Source organism: Dermacentor variabilis, unplaced genomic scaffold (genome assembly GCF_050947875.1).
Source record: "Dermacentor variabilis isolate Ectoservices unplaced genomic scaffold, ASM5094787v1 scaffold_15, whole genome shotgun sequence".
Lineage (NCBI taxonomy): Eukaryota > Metazoa > Arthropoda > Arachnida > Ixodida > Ixodidae > Dermacentor > Dermacentor variabilis.
This window is the reverse complement of record NW_027460313.1, coordinates 473698-499913: the sequence shown is the minus strand read 5'-3', so window position 1 is coordinate 499913 and position 26216 is coordinate 473698. Positions and strand designations below refer to the sequence as shown.

General features: G+C 49.8%; 1 protein-coding gene across 2 annotated transcripts in view; it reads left to right on the top strand.

Annotated features, from left to right (window-relative positions):
* Positions 1 to 26216, top strand: part of LOC142568011 (DNA (cytosine-5)-methyltransferase 3C-like) — a 394257-nt gene that overhangs the window by 329255 nt on the left and 38786 nt on the right. For both annotated transcript variants that reach the window (XM_075678102.1, XM_075678101.1), the window contains one exon: positions 22609 to 22727. In XM_075678102.1, coding sequence (XP_075534217.1) covers positions 22609 to 22727 — 119 coding nt within the window. The remainder of the gene's footprint in view (positions 1 to 22608; positions 22728 to 26216) is intronic.

Below are 26216 nucleotides of genomic sequence, written 5' to 3'. Positions count from 1 at the left end.
TTTTTCTCGCAGGATTTTTCTCGCAAATGCCATAGACGATTTGATCCCGCAGCATGGAATTTCGTAAATCCCCGAAGTTGCACGTTCTTGCTTTTAGTTGCAGATCCCGAAAGAACTGTTCGAATGCTCTCCGTGTGCTTGACGACGCGAGCGAAACACATATCGCTCATAAGTTTCATTACACTCAAGCAAGCAGTAGTTTTCAAATGCTTTAACCAAAACGTCGTAGTCTTTAGCTTCCTCCGGTGATAGGTTCAGAGTATTAAACACGTCAATTGCTTCTTGGCCAGCAACATGCAAAAAAATTGCAGCTTTCTGCTCCTTACTGCGTGGCTTCGTGGGCTCAGTTGCTATCAGGTACAGCTCGATGCGTTGCTTGAATGTCTGCCAGGACGCCGCTCCGTTGTCGCCCACTTGCAGTGGCTCAGGCGGGCGCAGGTCGGTCATGGTCCCGTGAGCGATCCCACTTCTGACACCATGTATCGATCGTAATGCTCACCGTCGTGGCTACAAGAAGAATGCTTTATTGATAAGAAGGGAATGTATTTATAGCTGCGCTGCTCTCTTCGTTTGCAGTGTTGCTATCTTGGTTGGCCGTTGCACACACCATTTGTCCGTTACGCATGGAGGATAAATCAAACACGAATTCACTGTTTCCGGTCGTCTCTCTATGCCCTTAACATTAAGCGTCGCCAACATTGGAAAAAGAGGTCATCCTTGCATCAGCCCTTGGTGAATTTCCGCCACTTCATTACATTTCTGCCCGTCTCATACAGTTTGTACTCGGTTGTCCCTCTTTTTCCACACACACACACACACACACACACACACACACACACACACACACACACACACACACACACACACACACACACACACACACACACACATATATATATATATATATATATATATATATATATATATATATATATATATATATATATATATATATATAACAGTAAACTCTCAGTTGTACGAACGTCGGTTTATTGAATATTTCAGAATAACGAACTTTTAAAAATACCCGGCAGTTTTTTTATAGATTCTATGCAAAAATGTTTCACTTAAATGAATTTCGGAACAGTCAGTATTTCAGTTTAACGAACTCGCTCAGAGGACCAAGGCTTGCGCTGCATTGCACTGCACTGCACTGCAGGCGCAACCGATGCCCGCCCTCATCAAACCGCCGCTCCAGCTGCAATGTAACGTCGCTGGCGCTACAGCGCCCCTGGGGCAAAGCGGTGGCGCGGAAAACGAATGGCAACGAGGCATGGCCTCCGAAATCGCCCGCACAAAACGAGCAAGCATGTAATCTCGGAGGCCATGAACAAAGTAACATCGCTGGCGCTTACAACCCCGCCAGAGCAAAGCGGCGATCTGTCACACCACAAACCACGTGGTGTGTGTTTTTTTTTTCCGACCGGCTAGCCGCAGCATGGTCGTCGTTTCTTTCTTTACAGTCTCGTCGGTTCCGCGTGTGTACACAAACGACCCACGTGGTGTGTTTTTCGTTGATATGTAAAAATTCCATTTCACACATTTCTAACACTATGGATGCCATGTCTTTTGCTGCATGAATTGCACTTCAAACTTTTGACTGTGTATACCATTTCTTATGTTGGTCTAGCGAACATTCAGTTTAGTGAACTTTCAGTTACGTTAACTATTTCCTTCGGTCCTTTTGAAGTTTACTCAAGTGAGAGTTCACTGTATATATATATATATATATATATATATATATATATATATATATATATATATATATATATATATATATATATATATTGGGAAGAATTAGGGATAACAGGTAATGGAGAATACCTTAGTAACTTGCGATTCGCTGATGATATTGCCTTGCTTAGTAACTCAGGGGACGAATTGCAATGCATGATCACCGACCTGGATAGAGAAAGTGGAAGGGTGGGTCTAAAATTTAATCTGCAGAAAACTAATGTTTAACAGTCTCGGGAAGAGAACAGAAGTTTACGATAGGTAGCGAATCACTGGAAGTGGTAAGGGAATATATCTACTTAGGGCAGATAATGAACACGGATCCGGATCATGAGACTGAAATGATCAGAAGAATAAGAATGGGCTGGCGTGCGTTTGGCAGGCATTCTCAGATCATGAACAGCAGGTTGCCATCATCCCTCAAGAGAAAAATGTGTAACAGCGGTGTCTTACCAGTACTCACCTACAGGGCAGAAACCTGGAGGCTTACGAAAAGGGTTCTACTTAAATTGAGGACGACGCAACCAGCTATGGAAAGAAAAATGATGGTTGTAACGTTAAGGGATAAGAAGAGAGCAGATTGGGTGAGGTAAGGAACGCGAGTTAATGACATCTTAGTTGAAATCAAGGAAAAGAAATGTGCATGGGCAGGGCATGTAATGAGGAGGGAAAATAACCGATGGTCACAGCGTAGCAGGGGCGGCAGAAAGTTAGGGTGGGTGGATGAGATTGAGAAGTTTGCAGGGACAACATGGCCACAATTAGCACATGACCGGGGTAGTTGGAGAAGTATGGGAGAGGCCTTTGCCCTGCAGTGGGCGTAGGCAGGCTGCTGCTGATGATGATATATACCTCAGCAGCTCCAAGAAATCGTTATCTGTGCCATCGAGCTTGAAAATCTCCCATAACAATTCCCTGTCTACGTTGTCGTAGGCTCCTTAATGCAGTTCTTGTTTGCCTGCAATACCGTTTAATAAGAGAAGGCTGTTGCTGCCCATTACGGGCAGCTTTCAGATAGCCAACGTCAAGACTACAAAGGTCAAGGTGGCTGCCGCCAAACTTTGTTAAGAGGCTGGACTGAAGAGCCTAACGCATTCGGCGCGTTCGGAGAATGGCATCAATCTCCTCCTTCACAGCGCAAACGCACGACAACGATGTTCCGTTCTGCGTCATCTTGTCGGAACAATTTAGGCACCTCGCAGTGGCTTGATGATGATGATTTCCTTGCATTCCCTATGAAACGGGGTGGTGACAAGTAGTCACCTGGACGGCTTGATATAATTAGGTATACTGTGCATATTTTTAATTCTAACTTTTTGTATATATCTCCATAATCTTTCTTTTCCCTCAAAACTTCGTGAGCTATCTTATATCCGACCTATGCCCGTAACGGATCCGGTCGTACCGATTTCTTTCCTGCTTTTTTTCCCATCAATATTTTAAATGTGTTGCATATGTCGACTGCTGACTGGTTAATGATTCCGTCCACTTTCAATCCAAGCACTTCTGGAAGGTGTACGTTACCTCCGCGTCTCACTGGTGTAATCCCTTCGCATTCCCTTAGGATGTGCCGAGTGGTCTCCGCATTTATTTGCGGGATACGCATGCCTCATCCTCCTGCGATTTTTCGCTACGGTATGTTTTTACAGCGAAGCTGTCTAGGGCTATGATCAGGCGGATGGCGTCCGCGCGTGGACCAACAATTTTTCATACATGGGCCAATCCTGAAGATAGTGCAAGGCCGGGCCGACCCGCGGTGCAATTGAAGCAGGCGTTAAGCAATGTCCATACGTGGGCAGATCCCGAAGGTCGTGCAATGTCGGGCCGACCCGCGGCGGCGGTGAAGCAGGCGTGAATCACTGCCCATACGTGCGCCGATCCGAACGTAGTGCAATGCCGGGCCGACCCGCGGCGGAATTGAAGCAGACGTTAAGCATTGCCCATACTTGGGCCGATCCCGAAGATAGTGCAATGCCGGGCCGACCCGCGGCGGAATTGAAGCAGGCGTTAAGCACTGCCCATACGTGGGCCGATCCCGAAGATAGTGCAATGCCGGGCCGAACCGCGGCGGAATTGAAGCAGGCGTTAAGCACTCCCCATACGTGGGCCGATCCCGAAGATTGTGCAATGCCGGGCCGACCCGCGGTGAAATTGAAGCAGGCGTTAAGCAATGCCCGTATGTGGGCCAATCCCGAAAATAGTGCAATGCAGGACCGACCCGCGGCGGAATTGAAACAGGAGTTAAGCAATCCCCATACGTGGGCCGATACCGAAGGTAGTGAAATGCCGAGCCTACCCGCGGCTGTGGTGAAGCAGGTGTTAAGCACCCCCATATTCGGTCCGATCCCGAAGGTTGTGTAATGCTGGGCCGGCCAGCGGCGGAGGTGAAGCAGGAGTTAAACACTCCCATACTGAACCGATCGTGGCGGTTGTGCAATGCTGGGCCAACGCGCGGCGGAGGTGAAGCTGGCGTTAAGCACTCCCCATATCTGGGCCGATCTCTAAAATAGTGCAATGCCGGGCCGACCCGCGACGGAGGTGCAGTTCGCCATTAAGGGGCCCACATAAACAGCTTCGCTGGTCACCCTTCTTCGCAGAGTGGATGGGGACTGAATTTTTGCCTTTAGGGCAACCAGTTCGAGTCTGAAATACGGCTCTTTCTGTTATCGCATACATTTGCCTTCTAATTTCTTTCTTCTCAAGCTTTGCATAGAATTTGCTGTCTATTTTTGTCTCACTGTCTTTCTGATGACTCCTGGATGCCTATTTACACATTCAATTACTTTGTACTTGGTTGCAAGCTGTCTTTACCTCTTCCTCCATTGTGTGTCCACGCTTTCGATGTACACATACTAGTACGCTTTAGCCGCCCATTTATTTTGATCCATTTTCCTGAGTATTTCATCAAACTAATGTTCCTCTGTGCATCACTGAATTCAAAAGAGGCCAGACCCATGTCACCCTGCAGCGCCTCATTTGTCTTTTTATTGTATGCTCCGGTTGCCTTGGAGGGATGGATGTATGCTATTAGCATCCCCTTTGGAACGGTGTGGTAGGTTGCACCCCCAATCTCTTCCTATTATATTGCCTAATGTCCTACCTATGTTAAAGAAGAAAAAAGAACAGGGAAAAAGCCCACGACGAGTTCCAATAACCAAACTTTCCGAACCCCTATTGTAAGCGCTGTTTTTCTACGCCTCCGTTGTTTGTCGTTTCCCTACTTCCACCAATCTTCCAATCGCCTCTTGCTAATCTCTGTTGCGGATATGTTTACTTTCCCTCTGCTCTCGCTGAACGAAGGGCTTCAAGGAGGCCAGAGGTACCTAAATCGACCGCTGGGCAGATATCTTCACATTCTAATAAAACCTGATCCATTGCTTCCCAAGCTTTACCGCATAAAGCACATGCTTCTCCTTCCTTCTTTTATCTCGCCTTATCAGTGTGTGTTCTAACGCATCCTGATCTCGTTAGAAAAGTAGTGAGCTTCCCTTTGAGTTATCATGAATTATTTCTTTCCTGAGTTCGTTTTTTCCTCTTAAGTAGTTTGTTATGGCAGGTTTCTTTTCCATTGCCCCTACCTAGGAGATTATTTCAGCCTTTCTGAATTTCCGCTAGACGTTCTTTGTTGCTGTGTTGCCCATTATACAGGCTGCATACTTGCTGGTCCTAGTTCTTTTCCTCCACTGTGAATCAATGTTTTTCCTGTACAAATACCTCAACACTCTCCCAACCCATTTAATTTTTTCCATATTCCTCAGTCGTTCTTCATAATCAATTTTACTGTGAGCCTCCCTCACTTCAAAAGTTGTCCAGCCCATATCGCCCTCCACAGCTTTAGTTGTAGTCTTCCCGTGAGCGCCCAATGCGAGGCGACACACTGACTGACATATGTTTATCATCGAGTCCTGATTGTGCCAGTGATTTCAAGCAAATAACTGCATTTCCAGAAGGTAAGCCTTGGAACCATTACGCTTTTCCAAATACCCGGGAGCACCTCGTACCTATTGTACCTCCATATCGCTCTGTGTTTCAATATGGCTACATTTCTCTTCCCCTTTCCAGTTATTGTGTTTTCCTGTGTTTCCATATATCTGTTGCCTTCCTTTACCAAGGTATTTATATTCTTTTACCCGAGGTATTTCCAGGCCCTGTATTGCCACTGTCTGTTCACTGTTCTTATTGTGCACAATAACACATGATTTTGTAACGCTAAATTAAAAATCTACCTTCTCGCCTTCCTGTCCACTGATATTAGTCGGGCGTTGCAAATCACTTTGCTTGTTAGCGAGTAACACAACATCGTCCGCATAAAATAAACGTAGAGGCTGCTGCTCTACTGCTCAACCTGCGTGTTTGTATGAGAGATTAAACCCGATATTACTTCTAGCGCCCTCTCCATCCTCACGATGTACACCATAAACAGCAGTGGGGATGAAGGGCATTCCTGCCTCCGTCCCTTGTTGATATCAACTTTCACCTCACTCCTGATACCTTCCTTCCCATTCAACGCAAACGGTATTTTCTTAGTAAAACTTTCAAAAGCTGTACACAATCCTCGCCTGTGCCTTCCCCTTCCAGAATATCCCGCAATATGCTGCGGCCTAAGCTATCATACACTCCTGTATTGTCTAAAAAGGCCACGTATAAAGGTCTCCTCTCTACACTAGAATATTTCGATACACTGAGTAAGGGGAAATAAGTTATCATCCAGACGCCTACCTATTCTGAAGCTATTCTGAAGTTCTCCCAAAAATGCCATTATTCTCAGCCCGTGCTTGCAGCTTTATTGTAATTGCCTGCAATGCTAACCTGTATATTACCGATGTAATGGCCAATGGTTTCTATGAGTGAATTCTATCTTTCTCCCCCTTACCTATACAAATTAAATTCATTCTACTTTGTCGCCAAATGCCTCGTATTCGTGTATTTTTTAAAGATTTTTTCGCTGCTTTCACGAGAGCTTTCTTACTTTTTGGACCTGGTTCTCTTTCATGCACGTTTTTCTTTCAAATACAACCTCGTCATCGCCTTGGAAAGATTGGGCTGTTATTTTTCTGATACACTTTAATGCCGCCTTCCCTTGCAGTTTGTTTCCATCTTCGTCCAGGATATGTTGTTGTATTGTTCCATACTTCCTGCCTAATAAGTTTATGTGATTCCAAAACATTAAGGGCGGGGCCTTCTTTTTCTCCCGCATTTCTGGTAGCCAATTTTCACGTTTTGTCTTTTCTGGAACCAGTATTTGAGCCATAGATATTTTCTCGTGGTGTATTTCCAATTTTCTGGCTACTTCATCCTGCGGCGACTGCGCTTTCTTTTTTTTTTGCTTGCTAGTGCCCTAGGGATACTTTATGTCGTTGGGTAATCGCTTCTCGTCTTTCCTTATTCCACCAGCTCTCCAGTTTTTCCCTTTCCTACGAACATGTTGCTTCGCTTTCCGTATTTCTGTCGTTATTACACTGAGAGGCTCACTATATTCCCACTCCTTGCTTCGGCATTTGCAAAGTTCTTCCGCGACTCTGGTGACTATATTTCTTATTTGTGCAGCGTTCCAATTTGGACTTGCCTATTTGCACTCTTTACTCTCTTTGCCAACATTTCGCATATTCAAAATGATGCGTTTATGGTCACTCCCTATGCTGCTACACCCTTCCTCGTCCATGACCATTTCTGTCAGCTTACTTACCATGAATTCTTTCTGTCATCACACAGTAATCAATCGTCGATTGCCGGTTTCCCAATTCCCGCGTGGTCTTCCCATCACACTTAGGCCCTGTATTCACGATAACGAGGTTATGTTCCACAAAAAGACCTAGCAGTGACTTCCCGTTGTTGTCAGATGGATGGATGGTATGAGAGTCTCCTTTACAACGGGCCGGTGGGTTGCGTGACCAAGCTCTTGCTATTGTACTGCCTAATGTCCTACGTAGAATAAAGAATAAAGAAAAAAGAAAAAAAAAGCCCACGATGAATTTCCATAACCAAATTTTCTGACCACTTAATATGAAAGCTTGTGTACGTCTCCGTTTTTTGTCGTTTCCCTACTTTTATTCCACCAATCTTCTAATCGCCTCTTACTAATCTCTATTGCGGACATCTTTACTTTCCCCTTCCTCTCGCTGAACCCAAGAGCTTCAAGGAAGCCAGTGGTGCCTAAACCGACCGCTGGGCAGATATCATGTTTAATAAAACCTGCTCCATCGTTTCCCTAGGTTTACCGCAGAAAGCACATGCTTCTTCTTTCCTCTTTTGTCTCGACTTATGAGTGCGTGTTCTAAGGTATCCTGATCTCGCTTCGAAAAGTAATGAGTTTCCCTTTGAGTTATCATCAATTCTTTCTTTACTGATTTCGTCTTTTCCTCTTAACTAGTTAATAATCGCAGGTTTCATTTCCATTGAAGCCACCTATGTGATTATTTCAGCCTCTCTGACTTTCCGCTAGACGTTCTTTGTTGCTGTGTTGCTCACTCAACAGGCCGCATACTTCCTTGTCCTAGTTCTTTTCCTCCACTGCGAATTAATGTTTTGTCTGTACAAATACCTCAACACTCTGCCAGCCCATTTACTTTCTTCCACATTTCTCAGTCGTTCTTCATGTTGAATTTTACTGGGAACTTCCCTTACTTCAAAACTTGTCCCGCCCATATCACCCTGCACAGCTTCATTTGTAGTCTTCCCGTGAGCGCCCAATGTGAGGTGGTGGTGGTGAAAAACTTCTATTGATGAGAAGGCCGAAAGTAAAAACAAATTAAAAAGCAGCATTCTGGGCGGCCTCCAGGCTGCCCGTTGTGGCGTCCAGGCCATACCTAGTCGCGACGTCCTCCGCCCAGTTCACCAGTCGGAGTTGGATATCCGGCTCGGGGCTGGACAAAGCAGCCTCCCACTGCTTGGGATTGGTTAGGTGCCAAGACGCAGGGGGCAAGTGTGCCGGGCAGGAGAATAGGACATGAGCGTAATCGACGCGGGAGCCGTCACATAAGCGGCAAGCCGGCGAGTGCGTCCCGGGGTGGAAGAGGGCAAGACGTGCGGGAGTAAGATAGGTATAGGCCTGAAGGTGGCGCCATAAGTGTTGGTGGTGCTGGGAGAGGGATTGGTGCGGAGGGGAAGGTAAGACCAGAGAGGCGGTATTGTAACGTGATATCGCGGTACGTGAGCGCGTCGCGCGTATCCATTCCCGGCGGGGGCGGGCTTGCTCGGTCAGTCGAATCTCGAGCGATGGAATTGGCGCCCTCGTTACCAGGATGGGCCGCGTGAGCGGGCACCCAGATAATTTGGATGGGGCGAGAGGGAAGGATATCGGAACGCAAGATTCCGATGGCCGGGTGTGCCGCCCGTCCAACCGCGTAGTTCTATAGACCGCAGGTTTGGAGTCGCTGAATATGTACTTCGCAGAGGTTTGCGTGATGGCAAGGGCAATAGCTGCCTCCTCGGCCTCGACAGAGGTAGAAATGTAGACTGAGGCAATAAGAGTGGGTCGGAGAGAATTGTCAGTGACGGCAAGGGCATGTGCTGGGTAGCGGCGGTACGGGGCAGTATCTACGTAAGCCACGGTGGCCTGCCGTTCGTATTGACGCCAGAGCGCGGAGGCTCGCGCTCCTCTACGAGAGGGGTGGTGTTCTGGATGCATATTTTTTAGGGAGGGGGTAACGGTTAGGAGGGAGGAGACATGGGAAGGGATGGGCAGTGATGTGGAAAGAGGAATAAGAGGGGAGAGGTTAAGGGTGGCGAGAAGTGCGCGACCCGGGCGGGTGCGGGAGGGACGGAGGAGCTGGGCCGTGCGATGGGCCTCCGTCAGCTCCGTAAGGGAGTTGTGGACGCCCATCGACAGTAACCGAGCCGTCGACGTGGGAAGCGACAGGGCTGACTTATACGCCCGGTGAATGAGGCTGTTGAGTTTGTCTTCCTCGGTACGAGAAAGGTACCGATACGGAAGAGAATAAATGAAGCGGCTGAGAACAAAGGTCTCGACCTGGCGGCGGAGGTCGTGTTCGCGCATGCCGTGGTGACGGTTTGCAATGCGGCGTATGCGGCGGACAGTGTGGTGTACAGTATTTGTGAGTCGAGTGATGAGGGCGGTGTGCTTGCCATTGGACTGAAGGAAGAGTGCGAGGATGCGGAGGGTAGAGACGAGAGAAATGGGTGCACCATCAAGGTAGACGGTGAGTGGAGAAGGCGACAGGGGGGCCATCCGCCCAGGCCGAAGGAGCAAAAGCTCCGATTTGGTCGGGGAGCAGCTCAACCCGATGGCCCGGGCGCGAGTCGCTACCGCGTCCACACCTGCTTGTAGAGTGGTCTCCATGTCGCCAAGATTACCGGTGGTCACCCAGAGGGTGATGTCATCGGCGTAGAAAGCATGAGACAGAGCTGGGATAGCGCGTAGAGCACGTGCCAGCGGGAAGAGGGTGATGTTGAACACAAGAGGGGACAAGACAGAGCCTTGGGGGGTACCCTTGTTGCTAAGGGAGAAGGAAGGAGAAGAAAGTGGGCCGTATGAGATTTCGGCTGTGCGGTGGGCGAGGAACGCGGTGACGTAAGCATGGACACGGGGTCCGACATGGAAGGAGGAGAAAGCGTCGAGGATGGCGGTGTGGTGTACATTGTCGAATGCTTTGGTAAGGTCCAGCGCCAGGATAGCTCGAGTGCGTTTGTGGTGGGAGGGGTGTAGGACATCCTCGGAAAGTTGGAGCATGACATCCTGGGTGGACAGCTGGGGACGAAAATCGAACATAGAGTCCGGATATAAGTCATGATCATCCAAATAGGTCTGGAGGCGGGCCAGGATGACATGCTCGAACAGCTTGCCGAGACAGGAGGTGAGAGAGATGAAGCGGAGGTGTTCGAGGGCAATAGGTTTGCCGGATTTCGGTATGAATAAGACACGTGCATGGGTCCAGGAGGATGGAAGAGTGCCAGCCTGCCAATGTGTATTGAGGAGATCAGTAAGGGCTTCGAGGGAGGGCGTATCTAGGTTGTGGAGTGCCTTGTTAGTGATGCGGTCCGCCCCCGGGGCCGAGGTGGTGCGGAGTGTGAGTAGCGCCGCACGAACCTCGCGCACGGAGACGTCCGTCTCAAAATCAGGGTTCGGGGAGCCGGAGTAGTTGGGAAGCAGTGTAGGTAGGTCGGTGCAGAGGTAGTGATCCCGGAGGGCCGCCAGGAAGTCAGTATCGGTGAGTGGGGAGGAATGAAGGAGATGGGAGATATCCTTGGGCTGGGAAGCTTTAGTGTGTGTAGGGTCTAGCAGCACCCTGAGAAGCGACCACGTGTCGCGGAGGCCCAGGTTGCCTGCCATGCGGTCGCAGGTCTGGCCCCACTGTTGTCGAAGCAGACAGGCGCAGTGCTTCTCCATGTCCAACGCGAGTCGGGCCAAACGGAGGCGCAGACGGCGATTGTATTTCTGAGCCTGCCACCGGCGGTGGACAGCGTTATAGGCGTCCCAAAGTTGCAGCAGACGGCTGTCTGCCGTAGTGGCGTTTGGTGCTGTAGGGAGTGTGGATATGGCAGTGCGGACGTCCGCCAAAAGGGTCTCGGTCCAGGCAGAGAGATCGGGGATAGGAGCAAGTAGAGAGACGAGTGGAGCGGAAGCGGTCCCAGTCGACTATCTGGGTCAGACGAGTAGAGGCGAGAGCAAGGGAGAGGAGTGGGAAAGTTGTGCAGAGGACGTAGTGATCGCTACCGAGGAAGACCCCTGTATTAGTCCAAGTCGGATTGGCTACATTTTGGTGAGGGTAAGGTCCGGATTGGTGTCTCGTTGAACACTGGATGCGATCCTGGTGGGACAAGCGAAGTCATTAAGGACCGAAAGGCACTCGTTGTGGATGAAAGTCGAGAGTGAGTGGCCTTTGCGAGTGTTCTGGGGGTAGCCCCAGCTGGTATGCGGGGCATTGAAGTCGCCGAGAACGACCAGGGCCAGCGCAGGAGAGCGCTCTGCGGAGGACGAGGAGGAGAGGAGCCGAAGTGGCTTTGGGAGGACTGTACACATTGTGAACAAGGAGACTTGTCTCAGTGCGACGGCGAGGAAGGATTTCAAGGAGATGGGCACAGCCCGAAACGTCCAACTGGTGCTGCACGGCAGCAAGGCTTCGCTGCACCAATGTGGCAACGTTTGGGTGGACCCCAGACGAAGGATATAAGGAGGTGTAGTCCCGCAGTTTCATGGGAGTTAGGGGTTCCTGGAGTGCTAGGACGGAGGGGAGAGTGTCGGGAGGGATATTCTGGAGGTGGAGCTGCAGGGTGTTCCGCTTGCTGCGGAACCCTCGACAGTTCCACTACCAGAAATTAAGGCGCGTGAGGTGTCTAGCCATGATGGATGGCGGAGTCCCCCGACAGAGTTGGGGTAGGTGCCGGGGTCAGTGGGGCAGGGAGCGACAGGTGTGGGGGGCGACGGTGGCCGCAGTCGCGCTTTGGCGGGTCTCTTAAGGCCGCGACCCTGGTGTCTAGGGCGGTAAGGTGGGATTCGATGGCGGCCACACGGGTGTCGATACTGGCGACGCGCTCCTCTAGTCGCGCAAAGCGGGTCATGACGCGCTGCTCAAACGCCTCCAAGAAGGAGGTTGTTTGGCGAATCACGTCCCGCTCAGGCACGACGGGGCCGGAGGAAGGTGATCGGCGTTGGAGCGGGGGGCTGTGGTTGGGAGAGGAGGCGCGCGATGATGCAGCCGAGGATGCCGTATTCATCGGCACCACAGCTAGCGCCGGCGGCTGTGGAGGTGAGGGAGCTGGGGAAGCAGGAGGAGGAGCGGGGAAGGACAGACCCACTAGCGCGGCCTACAGCTGGCACGACAGCTCCTGAATTTGGATCTGCTGGGCACAGATAGTGGCCTCGAGGGCCGCGGTTTGGGAGTCCGACGTGTCACATGACATGACAAGAACTTTATTTGAGTCCTGAGGGACTCAGATCTTGGGGAGCCAAAACCGAAGGTTCCCGAAGATCAAGTCGATGGCTCCGCCCACGATGGGACCGGGAGATGAAGTCCCACCGCAATGTCGTGGGCCCTCTGGACAGCCTGGAGTTGAATGCGGAGATCGCGGCTCTTGAGAGATTCCTGCCATTGTTTTTTCGTGATGGGTGGAGAGGCGTTAAGGGCTGGGCACAGCCAGAGCATGTGGTAAAAAGAGCATGAGTCATAACCACATTTGGGGCACGACTGTGAGTGTGCAGGATCTATCTTATTAAGGGACCGAGGAGTGGGGTACGAACGGGTTTCCAGGAATCTGAGTGTAGTAGCCTGAGGTTTGTTCAATTTGGGGTGAGGGGGTGGAAATGTTCTCCTGCCTAGTCGATAATGGGAAACAATTTCGTGAAAAGTACATAATGGATCTTTGTGGATGTTGACCTCGTTCTAAGCCTGGCTACCCGCGGCAGCGCGGTGCGTGAAAACGCGCGCTCTCCAGTGGGCCTGGTCGTTAGGATTACATCCAAGCCGGTTAATTGAGCTATCTAGATGGGCTGGGAACCACGAAATTTGGTATCCTCCTTCGCTGCTCTCCCTAGTCCTTTGAAGTGCTTTGATCAGAATACTGTTCGCCTGTTCAGATATGAGGGCGGACGAGAAACATCTAACCGCCGTGCGCGAGTCCGAGAAGACGGTAAGGGGAACTTTTGAGCTGTGAAAAGCCAGAGCGATCGCCTCTTCCTCCGCCACATGGGCAAACTTCGTGTAAACAGAAGCTGCATTGACCATGTTGCCCCTTGCGTCTACCACCGAGACAGCGAACTTATCCCAACTTCGAACGACAGAAAGCTGAGCTAGTTGGTAAGGATTCATTATGCAAAATAGAAGTGAGGCGTGCAGACAGGACACAAGAGTAGAGAAGTAGACAACACGAACGCGTTCGTGTTGTCTACTTCTCTATCTTGTGTCCTGTCTGCACGCCTCACTTCTATTTTGCATAATGAACTTATCCCCACTGCCATATCTGGCAGCATCGACAAAGAGGGCATCTAGTTTCTGCTGATTGATCTTTTTAAGGATGGACTTGGCTCTCGCGAATCTTCTACCCTCGTTATGCAACTGGGTGGATGTTTCGCGGGACGGGGTCCACCATGATGCGAGTTCTGGTTTCCCGGGTCAAGCTAACTTTGGTCGCCGGTTCATGTCTAGGTTGGATTCCCGCTTCTTCTAAAAGCTTAATCCCTGGCTTAGTGGATGAAAGTCTCATTATCTGAGCCGCTGTGTGAGCTTCTATTAGCTCATCGAGGATGTTATGGAGTCCTAGCTCCAGCAGCTTCTCAGTGCTTGTGGACTGCAGAAGGCCGAGCACGCGCTTGAGGCCGGTTCTGATTAAGGAGTCGAGCTTGGCCTTTTCCGCTTTACCCCAATTAAGGTACGGCGCGATGTAGATAACATGACTCAGGAAGAATGCCTGATGAGCTCTGAGCAAATCATCCTCATTGAGACCGCCTCTTCCATTTGAGACGCGGGCTACCAGTCTTAGGACATTGCTAGCCTGTCCAGTGAGCCTGCTGATGGCCGTCGAGTTACAGCCCTAGGCATCAATGAGGAGACCTACAATCTTGACCGAGTCCATCCTCGGTATGGGATGCCGATTTTTTGCTCGAATTTCTATCGGCAGAGTTCCCAGAGGCGCAAGATTTCTGACCCCCTGTCTGGACTGGCGGTATAACAGTAACTCTGATTTAGCGGGGGAGAGTTCAATGCCAGTGTTTGAAAGAAAATCTTCGGTAGCCTCCAACGCGCTTTGTAACGAGTGTTCGAGCATGGCTAGCGATCCGCCCGGCGTCCAGATCGTGATATTGTCCGCATTAATGGCGTGACCCACGTTCGGGATTGCAGCGAGGCGAGTGGAGAGTTTGTGCATCGCTATATTAAGTAAGACTGAGGAAAGGACCGAGCCCTGCGTGGTGCCGCAGGTGCCTAGTTCGTAAGGTCCTCCCGTGACCATGCCTAGTCGGAGGTGTGCCTTGCGATCCGCGAGGAAAGATCTGGTGTAATCATGAAACCGCTGGCCCAGGTTGACAGACGAAATCTCCGTCAGGATTTGTTTATGCGCGACCCTGTCGAAGGCCTTGGAGAGGTCCAGTGCGAGGATCCCTCTCACGTCGCGAGTAGGGTTATCAAAGATTGCTTTCTTGAGCAAAAGCATAGCGTCCTGTGTGGACAACGCCTGTCTAAAGCCGATTAGGTTGTGTCTAAAAAGCTTCTTGCTTTCAATATGTTCAGTGATCCGGTTATGTATCGCGTGCTCCGCAACCTTGGCGATGCATGATGTGAGGGAAATAGGCGGCAGATTATTTATATGTCGGGGTTTTCCTGGTTTGGGTATGAGTACCACTTTTGCGGTACGCCAGTCTATCGGGACCTGTCCACTTTTCCATACCTCCTTTATTTTGGCCGTGACTATCTCGACGGCCCTATCGTCTAGGTTCCTGAGGAGTTTCTTCGTGATTCCATCAGGTCCTGGGGCTGATCTTCCATTTAGATTGAAGAGAACGTGTCTGATCTCTGACACGGTGAAAGGTTCGTCTAGATCAGGTGCCGAGAATCCCATGTAGTTCACACGCTCTACCCAACGATCCGCGTCTTTGGCGAGGGGGAGATAAGTACGTGCTAAGTTGTTGGCTAATTCCCTGTCGGTGAGACCGATTGCGGTTTGCTTCTTAATGAGCCTATCGGTTGCAAGGCTAAGGGTGTCCTTAGAATGTTTATCGTTGAGGAGACTTTTCAGTAAGCTCCATTTGCTAACCCTTCGCATACGCCCGTCCGTTTTGGTACACGTCTCATCCCATTGCTGCCGGGCGAGCTGGGCCGAATAGGTTTCAATCTCCTTGTTAAGAAGCGCGATTTTCGATCTGAGTCTACGATTAAGCTTTTGGGTCTTCCATCTGGCTGAGAGGGCTTGTTTGGCCTCCAGAAGGTGAGCAAGTCTCGAGTCCATTTTAGGAGCTTCAAGATCCGTAATGACTACTTTGGTTGATCCTTTAACCGCAATGTTCAGATTCTCTAGTAGGCCTGTATACGTTTCGTCTGGCGGGACTGTTTCATTTCTGATTTTTCGAAAAAGGTCCCAGTCCACATATTCATATCTCGCGGGTGGTGTGGATTTGACACGCAACAGAATTTTGAAGTATGTAATGGTCACTGCCTAGCCCCTCCTGGAGGTTGTCCCACGTGCCTTAGATACCTCGGAGGAAGGTGACATCGGGAGTCGTATCTCCACTGACCGAATTACCGGATCTGGTGGGGAGCCTTGGGTCTGTGACTAGTATTAAGCCGAGCTCTGCAGCGTTGAAGGCCAAGTTCGTCCCTTTTGCACTTATGTAAACGTACTCCCATTCCGTATTGGATGCGCTAAAATCACCCGCAACAACGAGAGGCACGCTTCTCGCCGCCCTAGACGTTCTGCCTAGTAATGTTTTGAAGTCTCTTTTCCTGTCCGATGGTGCACTGTACACGTTGAGAATAAAAATGTCAGAATTGATTGTTCTGTTGGGTACGATCTCTATTAACTGGGCCTCGAGGCCCGTTTTGTACGCGCGAACCACGTGCTCAACGAACGAGATGTTTTTTTCTGATTAGGGTAGCGATACCTCAACCATTTTCTCTCCTGTATGCTACTGTGCGGTAGCCCGAGAGGGAAATTTCAGCTGTGCATAGCGTTTCTTGTAACAATATAACCTGCCGCTTGTCCGCAATAGACCTGATACGCTGTCCCAATGGGGCCTTGCGCCTCTGGAAACTTGCGCAGGTCCACTGCCAGATTTTCAGATTGTTGCTATTCGCGTTCGCCATTTTGCCTACTGAGAATGATGAATTAGCCCTTTAGCCCCACTTTCCGGATTCGGGTTTGCCTGATTCTGCATTGTCGACACCGTAAGCCTGCCTTTGGCTTGCACTTTGGGTCTCTCTAGTTGAGTTAATCTCGTCTCCATCCCGGAGAGCATTTCCATCATGCGTCCTAGGGTCTTTTCTATGGCAGCTAGCTTGCCTCTGCTGTTTATTTTGTTTATTTTGGAAGCTGGTTGCGGCACCTCATAGATCCGTTAAAAAACAAGAGCGCATGCGCTCGAGACCTCACAAGAACGATCAACAGTTACGACGGGGACGGGGAGAAGCTCATTCGTCCGACGGGTGAGGCTGCGGTTTCCAGCTTACCGGTGATGTGGTGGTGGTAGCAGGGTTGGTGGACGCCTCGGACCTAGGCAGAGGCAGAAAGGAGATGGAGCGGTGGCGGCTGGCTGTCAGACTGGGCACCACGGGAGACAAAGTGGCGGCGGGGGCGGGAAGGCCGGGAAGTCTTGAGGATGGGCACGGCGGGTGGCGCTGGTGGAGGAGGCTGGTGCTTGGAGGTGGCCGGGGGCGATGACGGGCCGTTTCGGTCGAACCGGAGCCCACACGGGCGCGAGCCCGTGACGGGGGCTCCCTTGCACAGGATGCAGCAGGGGACGCAGGTCGAGTGCTCGACTGGCTTGTGGGCCTGGCCGCAGCGGTGACAGAGGGCGGACTTGGGCTTGGTGCAGACATCGGCTCGGTGGCCAGGAGCCCAGCAGTTCGTGCAGGCCTCGGCTCTTGGGCGGAACGGGTGGCAGCGGTAGACCCCGCAGTTGAAGACGATTGTGGACGGGAGGTAGAAGCGCCGACGAAGGTGATGAGGATGGATTTGGAGCGCCCCATCTGGCGTGCGTCAGCGATGACGTAGGGGGTGTTCACATTCATTGATTGGAGGTCTTGGACGATCTCGTCCTGGGTTTGGGAGTCCACTGCGTTGTGTATGATGCCGCGGAGGGCGTTGTCGGGTGCGATCATGTAGGCACGCAGGGGGTAAGAGATGGCACCCAGGCGGAGTTCCGAGACCCGGAGGTAGAGGCGAGCGTGCGGCTCAGATGGGGTTCTGACAGGAAGGGAGTTGTACGAATTTATCCGTACACGGTCGGCGGTGCGTGCGGTGGCGTAGTCGATGGTGGCATGCGTGCAAATGATTTTGAGCAGGGCTCCGTTAGTCGTTGTGCGGAGGTCAAGCCCTCCTCCCGGTCTGAAGACGATCTTGAAGTCATCCGCTGGGAGGCGAGGTAGGGGAGCGTGACGACGGAGACTGGTAGTGCAGGGGGTCTTGGATGGTGGCGAGGCAGGCGGTGGCGCGACGATGGGCTGGTGGGCCGCAGCTGCACGGTGGGCCGCAGCTGCACGGTGTGCTTTCACAGCACGGACCTAGCGTGAGTCAGCTTCAAGCTCGGCAGGGCTGATGGAGGTGTCTGCGACTTGATATTCCATGTCGGCGGCTTGGCGGTGTCAGCTGTATCGACGTAGGCGGTGAAATCGGGTGGCGTCGACAGCAGGCGTTGTGCGGAACGCAGCTCCCGCGAAGGCAGAGTCCGATTCAAAAAAGCGGTCGGTGGGAAACGGCGAGAAGGCCGCTTCCCACATGACTCCCGACGATAGCGGCCCGGGCAAGGGCGGTCGGTGAAGGTCGCGTCGTCTCGGTGCTTGCGGAGCGCGCCGACGACACGTCCGTTCACTTCGGCTGACTGATTGAAACGTCCCTCAATGCGAGGCGTCCCACTGACCTTTGGTTGCCATCGAGTCCTGAGTGTACCCCTGATTTCAAGCAAACAACCGCATTTCCAAAAGTAAGCCCTTGCACCACTACACTTTTCATCATACCCCGGAGCACCTCGTACTTATTGTACCTCCATAGCGCTCTGTCTTTCAATATGGCTACATTTCTCTTCCCCTTTCCAGTTATTGTGTTTTCCTGTGTTTCCATATATCTATTGCCTTCGTTTACCAAGATGTTTATATTCTTTTAGCCGAGGTATTTCCAGGCCCTGTATTGCCACTGTCTGTTCACTTCTTTTATTGAGTACCATAACACCTGATATTCTAACGCTAAATTTAAAATCTACCTTCTCGCCTTCCTGTCCACTGATATTAGCCAGGCGTTGCAAATCACTTTGCTTGTTAGCGAGTAACACAACATCGTCCGCATAAAATGAACTTAAAAGCTGCTGCTCTACTGCTCAACCTGCGTGTTTGTATGAGAGATTAAACCCGATATTACTTCCTTCTAGCGCCCTCTCCATCCTCACCATGTCCATCACAAACAGCAGGGGGGATAAATGGCACTCCTACCTCAGTCTCTTTTTTATATCCACTTTCTCCTCGCTCCTCATTCTTTCTCATTCAACGCAAGTGGTATTTTCTAGGTAAATCTCTCAAAAACTGTAAACAATCGTCGCCTAAGCCTTCCCTTTCCAGAATATCCCACAAAATGTTGCGGTCTACGTTGTCATACGCTCCTGTTATGTCAAAAAGGCCACATATAACGGTCTGCTTTGAACTCTTGACATTTTAATGCACTGAGTAAGAACAAATAAGTTATCCTCCAAACGCCTACCTATTCTGAAGGCATTCTGAAGTTCTCGCAATATGCCATTATTGTCTGTATATGCTTGCAGCTTTAATTTGATTGCCAGCATTGCTAACCTGTATATTACCGATGTCACGGTCAACGGTGTATACGAGTGAATTCTGTCTTTCTCCCCCTGCCTTTTATACACTCAATTCATTCTACTTTGTCGCCAACTCTCTGGTATTCATCTATCTTTTAAAGATTTGTCCACTGCTTTCACCAGACCCTCCTTACTTTTTGTTCCTAGTTCATTAATCAGCCTAAAGGGAAACTCGTCTAGCCCTGTAGCTTTGCGCTTAGGAATTTTCTCTTTGGCTTTCTTACAGTTGAAATTTGTCAGCACCAGCTCATTTTCCATCTGGTTCTTTTTCGTGCTCTTTTTTTCTTCAAATGCAACCTCGGCAATGCCTTGGAAAGATTCATCTGTTATTTTTCGGATGCAATTTAATGCCGCTTCCCCTTCCGGTTTGTCTCCATATTCGTTTAGGATATGTTGTTGTAGTGTTGCTGACTTCCTGCCTAATAATTTTATGTAGTTCCAAAATGTTTTAGTTGGGGCCTTCTTTTTCTCACGTATTTCTAACAACCAACGTTCACTTTCACCTTTTATCTTGTCTTGCACCAGTATTACAACCATAGATTTTTTTCTCCCGGTATATTTCCCGTTTACTGGCCACTTCATCCTGCGGTAAATGCGCCTTCTTTGCCTGCCTGTGCTCTCGGGATGCTTTCTGTCATTCTCGCTTCTCGTATCTCCGTGTTCCACCAGCTTTTCGGCTTCTTTTTTCCTTTCCAACAAACACGTTGTTTCTCTTTCCGTATTTCTGCCGTTATTACACTTAGAAGCTCAGTATATTCCCACTCTTCACTTGGCCATTCGCCAAGTTCTCCCTCGACTTTTGTGGCTATATTTGTCATTTGTTCAGCGTTCAAATTTGGAATGGCCATTTTGCACTTCTTACTCTCTTTCCCAACTACATATCGCATTTTCAAAATGACGCATTTATGGTCACTCCCTATGCTGCTATACCCTTCATCGTCAATGACCATTTCTCTCACGTTATCATCAATTCCTGCTGTCATCAGACGGTAATGAGTAGTCGATTGCCGGTTTCCCACTTCCCACGTGATTTGCCCTTCACCAGCGTATTCAAGATAACGAGGTTATATTGCTCACAAAGATCCAGCATTGACTTCCCCTTGTTTTCGGTATAGCCATCTAGATACTTTATATGGGCATTCATCTCACCTAATAGGATAATTTCGGCGTCATTCCCGAAACCCTTATTATCAGCACTTAAGCATTCCACTAACTCTTGATTCTTCTCTGTGCAATTATGTCCGGTCCACAAATAGGTAACGCCCAGCCAAGTTTTCTTTCCACTCATTGTACCTGATAACCAAAGATGCTCTTGACATTTTGAATTTGGTCTTTTCCATTTGGCTCACTGATGGATGATCATTCCGACTCCCCCTCCCTTTCTTTCGTACTTAGTTCTGTTGCATTCTTCCCAAACATAATTCTCAATCACTGGCGGCTCTTCCGAGTCTCTAAGGTACGTTTGTGTAATTGCATACACCCCTATCTGTTCTCTTTTTAACTGCTCCTCAATCTCTGAGCGCTTTTGCTTTCTTCTGCCGCCCTGCATCTTTATGTAGCCTATAGCATGGCGAGCTCTATTTCTTAATTTTCTCCTATTTCTGTTATTGACGGCGATACTATTCTTAGATTCCCCTAGGGCACCTTCTTCATTACTACCCACTCTGACCTCCTGAGTGCCCATGGACCCCTAAAGAAAGCAACAGCGTGACCAGCAAGTCGCCAGCGCACTTCTTGCCCAAGCCTGTAATTGAAGTGGATCCCTTCTCGTTCAAAACCACCACACCTTTTCACTTCCCTGTTTACTTCGACAACCTCGAAACCTTTCTCTCGACTCAATTTTCCTAATCGCCTCACGAGGAGCCACTACGGCTCTTTGTACGTGACTGTCACGTACAGGCACCTTCGGCACCGTGCCAACCACGATCTGCACCAGAGGGGACAGCTCGCGCATGTCGTCTACCCCTTCGCCCAGCGCTGGGCTAGTCCTGTCGCTTTCCTGTTTAGGACCTCATTTAGCCCACGTGCTACTATGAGGTTGCGCACGTAGAAATTTTCTGCGAGCTTTGCTTTTGCTCGCTCCATTACAGAACCCAGTGTTCGCCCTGGAAATGTCCCTACCGCCGCTCTTTTATCGCCTTTCACCCTCTCCACAATTGCTTCTGGGCACGTATCCAGGTTTGAGTCGCCGGCGATAATTACCATTTCACTCCTTATTCTCCCTGCTGCCCTTTGTCCTTTTGCGCGTTATTCAGACTCGACAAGGGGCATCGACCCCTGCAATCCTGCTTTTTTGTGTCTGGTAGCCTCAAGGCAGGTGCCGCTCTTTCCAGCTACCACCTCCCGCACACTGCACGCTTTCCCGGCTGTCTTGCCATGTAGTGAACGGCTATTTGTAATGCAAATACCGAAGCTTTCAGAGCACGTGCCTTTTAGCGAAAATTGCTACGCACAGAATCTAAATCCTTAAATGTCGCAAAGTAATTCTCACCAATGTTTCACGAGCAATCAATGTCGCCCAGACTTCAGGTATGACACGTTTTCGCACGTGTTCAAGCCCGCGGCCACGCTCTCACTTTCCTACCAAAGCAATATTGCCGACACCAAAGCACACACAGTAAAACTACTAGTAGCTTTTAGTCTTGCCACTTACCAGCTACGATTTAAAGGCTATAAAGACTTAACGGCCCAGCCGATTGCACGTGTTGAAGCACGTGACGCGAAAGGACGCTTTGACTATCCTGCAAAAACGAATACACAAGAAACACACCCGCGTTCACGAAAAAAGTGAATAAAAGAAAACTACCCAATTATTATTTAAAGACTACAAAAATCAGCAAGTCAAAATCAGAAGCAAGCTCAAAGCATGCACTAAAAACCTTATGATTTCGTCGTCGCCACGGAGCCCTGGAAAAACACGTCTATCTGCTACAAAATCTGACGCCCTCCTCCAAAAGTGGAGCTAGCACTTCACTCCAAAAGCTATGTAACTGAAAGGCGCCACATAGCGGTCTGGGGAAGTGCCACAAAGAGATCTTCCACAAGAGGCGGTGGCGGCGAGTTAGGTTTCGAGACCAGAGGAACTTTTCTTGCATAGCGGAGGTTTTTAGAAATAAGTTTAACTTTTTTTGTCTAGGTTTCGGCTAGTTTGGTGTATGCCAACTTCATATTCAATAAAGCTTCAATTAGCGCCGATCAGTTGAACCGTTTCTGTTTCGATATATTTCGACATTATTGTGTGCAAACACATAAGATCTTTTTATAAAACGCTAGAAGCTATTGGATTAACATGCAAAAAGCCGTCCACCGTTGTGGGAATGCTGGCTTGTGCGTTATCTCTAGTGTTCGCTTAGAATGTTCCGTCATGATAGCGTATTCATGGGCTATTATCTCGGCGTTGTTCGCAGGTGCGCAAAGTGCGGACAGTTACAACCAATGCAAACTCCCTGCGGCCAAGCAAACATGGAGTCCTGCCTGTTATCATGAATGGCCAAGGGGACGTACTGTGGGTCACGGAGCTGGAACAGTGAGTACTAATGTTTTCCCCGTATGGGTATGGTTTGCAGGCGCTTGGTGTGTTGTGATTGGCTGGACCCGAACACATCCGCGTTAAAGCTTCCCAGGCCGCGTATTTACAATTGCTAGTAGGTACAGCGGGGCGTGGTGTTTCTCGTGGCGCTAGACGTTTCTGTGCAGGCGCGAGTAAGGATGGGTGCGAGAGAGAAAATCTGGGGACCTTTGCTCCTTGAATATGTGACTTCCTTGGCACCACGGAAGAGGTTTTTTAGCGTGTTTTGAATGCGTTTGTCCCCTAGACATGCTGGTATTGCGGAGTGCGGTCGAGTTTGTTTACGGTCCGCCGCTGGCTGCCCTCGCGGTGAGGTAGTGGGCACGGACGCCCCATTTGGTGATCGCTGTGCCTGAAGCGGCAAGGTTCTGGCTGGCGTTGTATAAGTCGCGGGTTGCTTTTTAGTCTCGCGACGATAGATTGCGTTTTTTACAAGCACTGCTCCTGGAGGGCACATGTAACCGGCAAACGGAGGCGTCAGGAGAGCACCTGAGGTTATAATAAAGCAGGCGGCGCAGGATCTCCAGGGCACCCAAAAGGTTGCGGGAGGATCAAAGCTGTAAGCAGGGCGACCCGTAGGTTGGGGCCGCGGAGGCCGAAGCTTGCCAGAGGGGGCTCGCATAAAAAATGGTCTTATACACCCCTGGCACGCGCAGGCGATATCCCTGTTGCCGCTCTGGTGTCCTGTAGGCGCCGCCAATAATGCGAAATAATGACACGTTGTTTCAATTAGTAAGAAAACACGAGTGAATAAATATAATTACGGCCAGCCGCCAACTTGCGACGCTAAGTTCAGCACTATATAACGCGCCCCGCGACTTCTGCCGGCGTGCCTAGGCACATATGCATACAACACGCGCGAAGAAACTCCTCCGTAGTGCCTAGGCAGAGTCATACATTCAAGGAGCGAAAGTCCCCACATTTCCTCTCTCTCACGAGCTATTACTAGCGCATGCGCGCAAACGTCCGCAATCTCCACAAGTGCCACCCCCGCTGTACCTACTAGCAATTCTAAGTACGCGCCCAAGCCTAGAAGTACGTGACTGAGCCATATTTGGGAAAAGGGAAACCTGTGTGTAGAGTCAATGCAGAGTGTTTGGACCTCTAAGGCCTCTAGGCGGAGGGAACACATTTTTTGGCATCTGCTTCACGTAGACGGCACCTCCGGAATCACCCGACCGGGGGAAATCGACAGTTGCCTTTTTCTGTTCTCTTCTGGACACTCTCGTTCTCTTCTCTGTCATTTCTGCCTTGCCAACTTTCACTGAATTTTCTAAATTACAGGCGTCTAGGCTACACGTTGCTTGTAAAGCCAGCCTACGGCAGCCATATATCGTTATGGCGGCAGCATGCAACTGAAGTGAGCTGGTCTTGTGTTCGAAACTTGCTCCATCTCAAAGTTGGGATGGGTGGTGGGCGTTTGGCGTTGGTGCCAAACAAAAACCGCTGAGCTATGGTGTCATGTACTTCTCCCTTTTTTTGAAAAGGTAAAAAGCTTCAAAGATGCCGAGCTCAAACCTAGCTTCTCCTAGAAACGAAGGGCAAAGCTCAAAACCTATCAAAGCATGTGCCGCATCCTCCGGTCAGCAGCTCCACGTTACGTACGTTTTTACGCTGACTGCCCATACGCAGCGAGTACGAAAGCACCGCAAGGCAGCTTCCTGACGACATTCCACGGGGACCTGCGCATCGCTTCGTACACGGTGAAGTTCATTTAGAAGCAGCTGTCGCCTTACCTACCAAGCAAAAAATAAAACAAAAAGAAGGTGCAGCAGTAGTCTATAGCAAGTTGTGATGCTAGGAAACAGAAGCACTCCACCAGGCCTCAAAGGTGTGTTGGAAAGAGGAGTCGAGTTCTGCGAACCACGCAAGCTTGGTCAGGTCGAGCTTGACAGCTTAGTGAGGAGTACCGTTGCTCGCGCAAGCGCTGAAGATGCACACAAGTGCGTAGAAGAGGTTGTCTACTGCCTATTTCCCACAGGGCAAGTCGGTGCGTCCCACCAGACCTCCTCCATCACGACGCTAAGGGCTGTGGTCTTCAAGTTTATCCAGGTAGATAAGGAACGTGTATTTATTTTTGCGTCCACTGTCCTATACTACGACAAAGCTGTTGCTGCCCTTACTGTCAGCTTCGAAGTCGCCAACGTGAACCTTACATAGGTCAAAATGGCTCCCGCCAAACTTTGTCAAGAGGCTGGACATGTGAATGTATCACTTTGCCTGTTGTCTGTATGGTCCCCAGTGCCCATCAAGTTGTCTATGACAGCTTTTTTGCCTGGAGGACCCCCAACTCTCTGTTGGAAATAAAGTGAAAATGAAAGTAAACTGAAAAGTGAAAGCTGACGTCTTCGGTGCACTAGGTAAAGGGCATGAACCTCTCCGTCTTCTTGGCAGTGCAGACGCACAATAAAGATGTTCAGTTCCGTGTAATCGTGCCTGAACAGTTGAGACACCTCGTGGGAAGGTTCCTGCAGCGCTGCCTTTCCGTCCTGGATGTGGAAGATACCGACCTCATCAGGAAGCCACAAGCACTCTCCGACTATCTTCAGAGCGAGTGACCGTCTGAAGGGAGCGATTTTTTCGTCGCTGTAAAAGAGTTGTCATTGCCGCACAATCAGGTCAGCGCTGAGGTGAGTCATTGCATTGACCACTGGTGGTGCGCTTGTTTGCAGGACTCGCGCGGCATTAGCTCTAGGAGTGCCTTCGAAATTAAGAACTTCTATTTACATACCACCTTTATCAATCGCAGCTTTCCATTTTTTTTTATTCAGAACGAAGGCGTATGCATAAGTTTGTCTCGCTCCAATTCTTAGTATAACTGTCTTCTAGCAATATATGAAATTGCTTTTGAAATGCCTGCAACTGAGAAGCGCTGTGAGGGTGTTCAGGTTTGTGGACGACTTTTGATTCTTTTTAATATACCCATATTGATACTCAGCTTCGTACTGGACCGATCATCTACGCGTTTGATTCTTGTATGAAAAACTAAAACAACTGAATTTTAACATGATTCCATACTCAGGTTCCCGTTATAGAATTGTGTTTATCTAACGTCCATGTGTGGTGACAGTAATGCACCCCTTACAAAGGAGAGCCTCCCACACTATCTTTCTCAGGTGACGGCTTTGCAGCGGCTCAGCGGAGGACGCAACTGCCCGTATTGGTAGTTTCTCGAATGTTATCGATGGTTCCAGCCGTTGTCTCTTGTCACCGAACCTTCTGTAATGTGATTGTATGCGGGTAGGAATCGTGTAGTACCTTCTGGAAGACACGGGGGCACCAGCGATTACTCTGGAACCTTCGATGACTCATCCATAAAAGCCGATGCGCTTCACCCGCAGATATCGACGAGCGTCGACTGTGCTCGCCACTATTGCTGTACTTTCAGTTTAGGCAGTTTTGTTTTTGTTTGCACAGTTTCGCCTAATAATGAGTTTTTAATTCGTA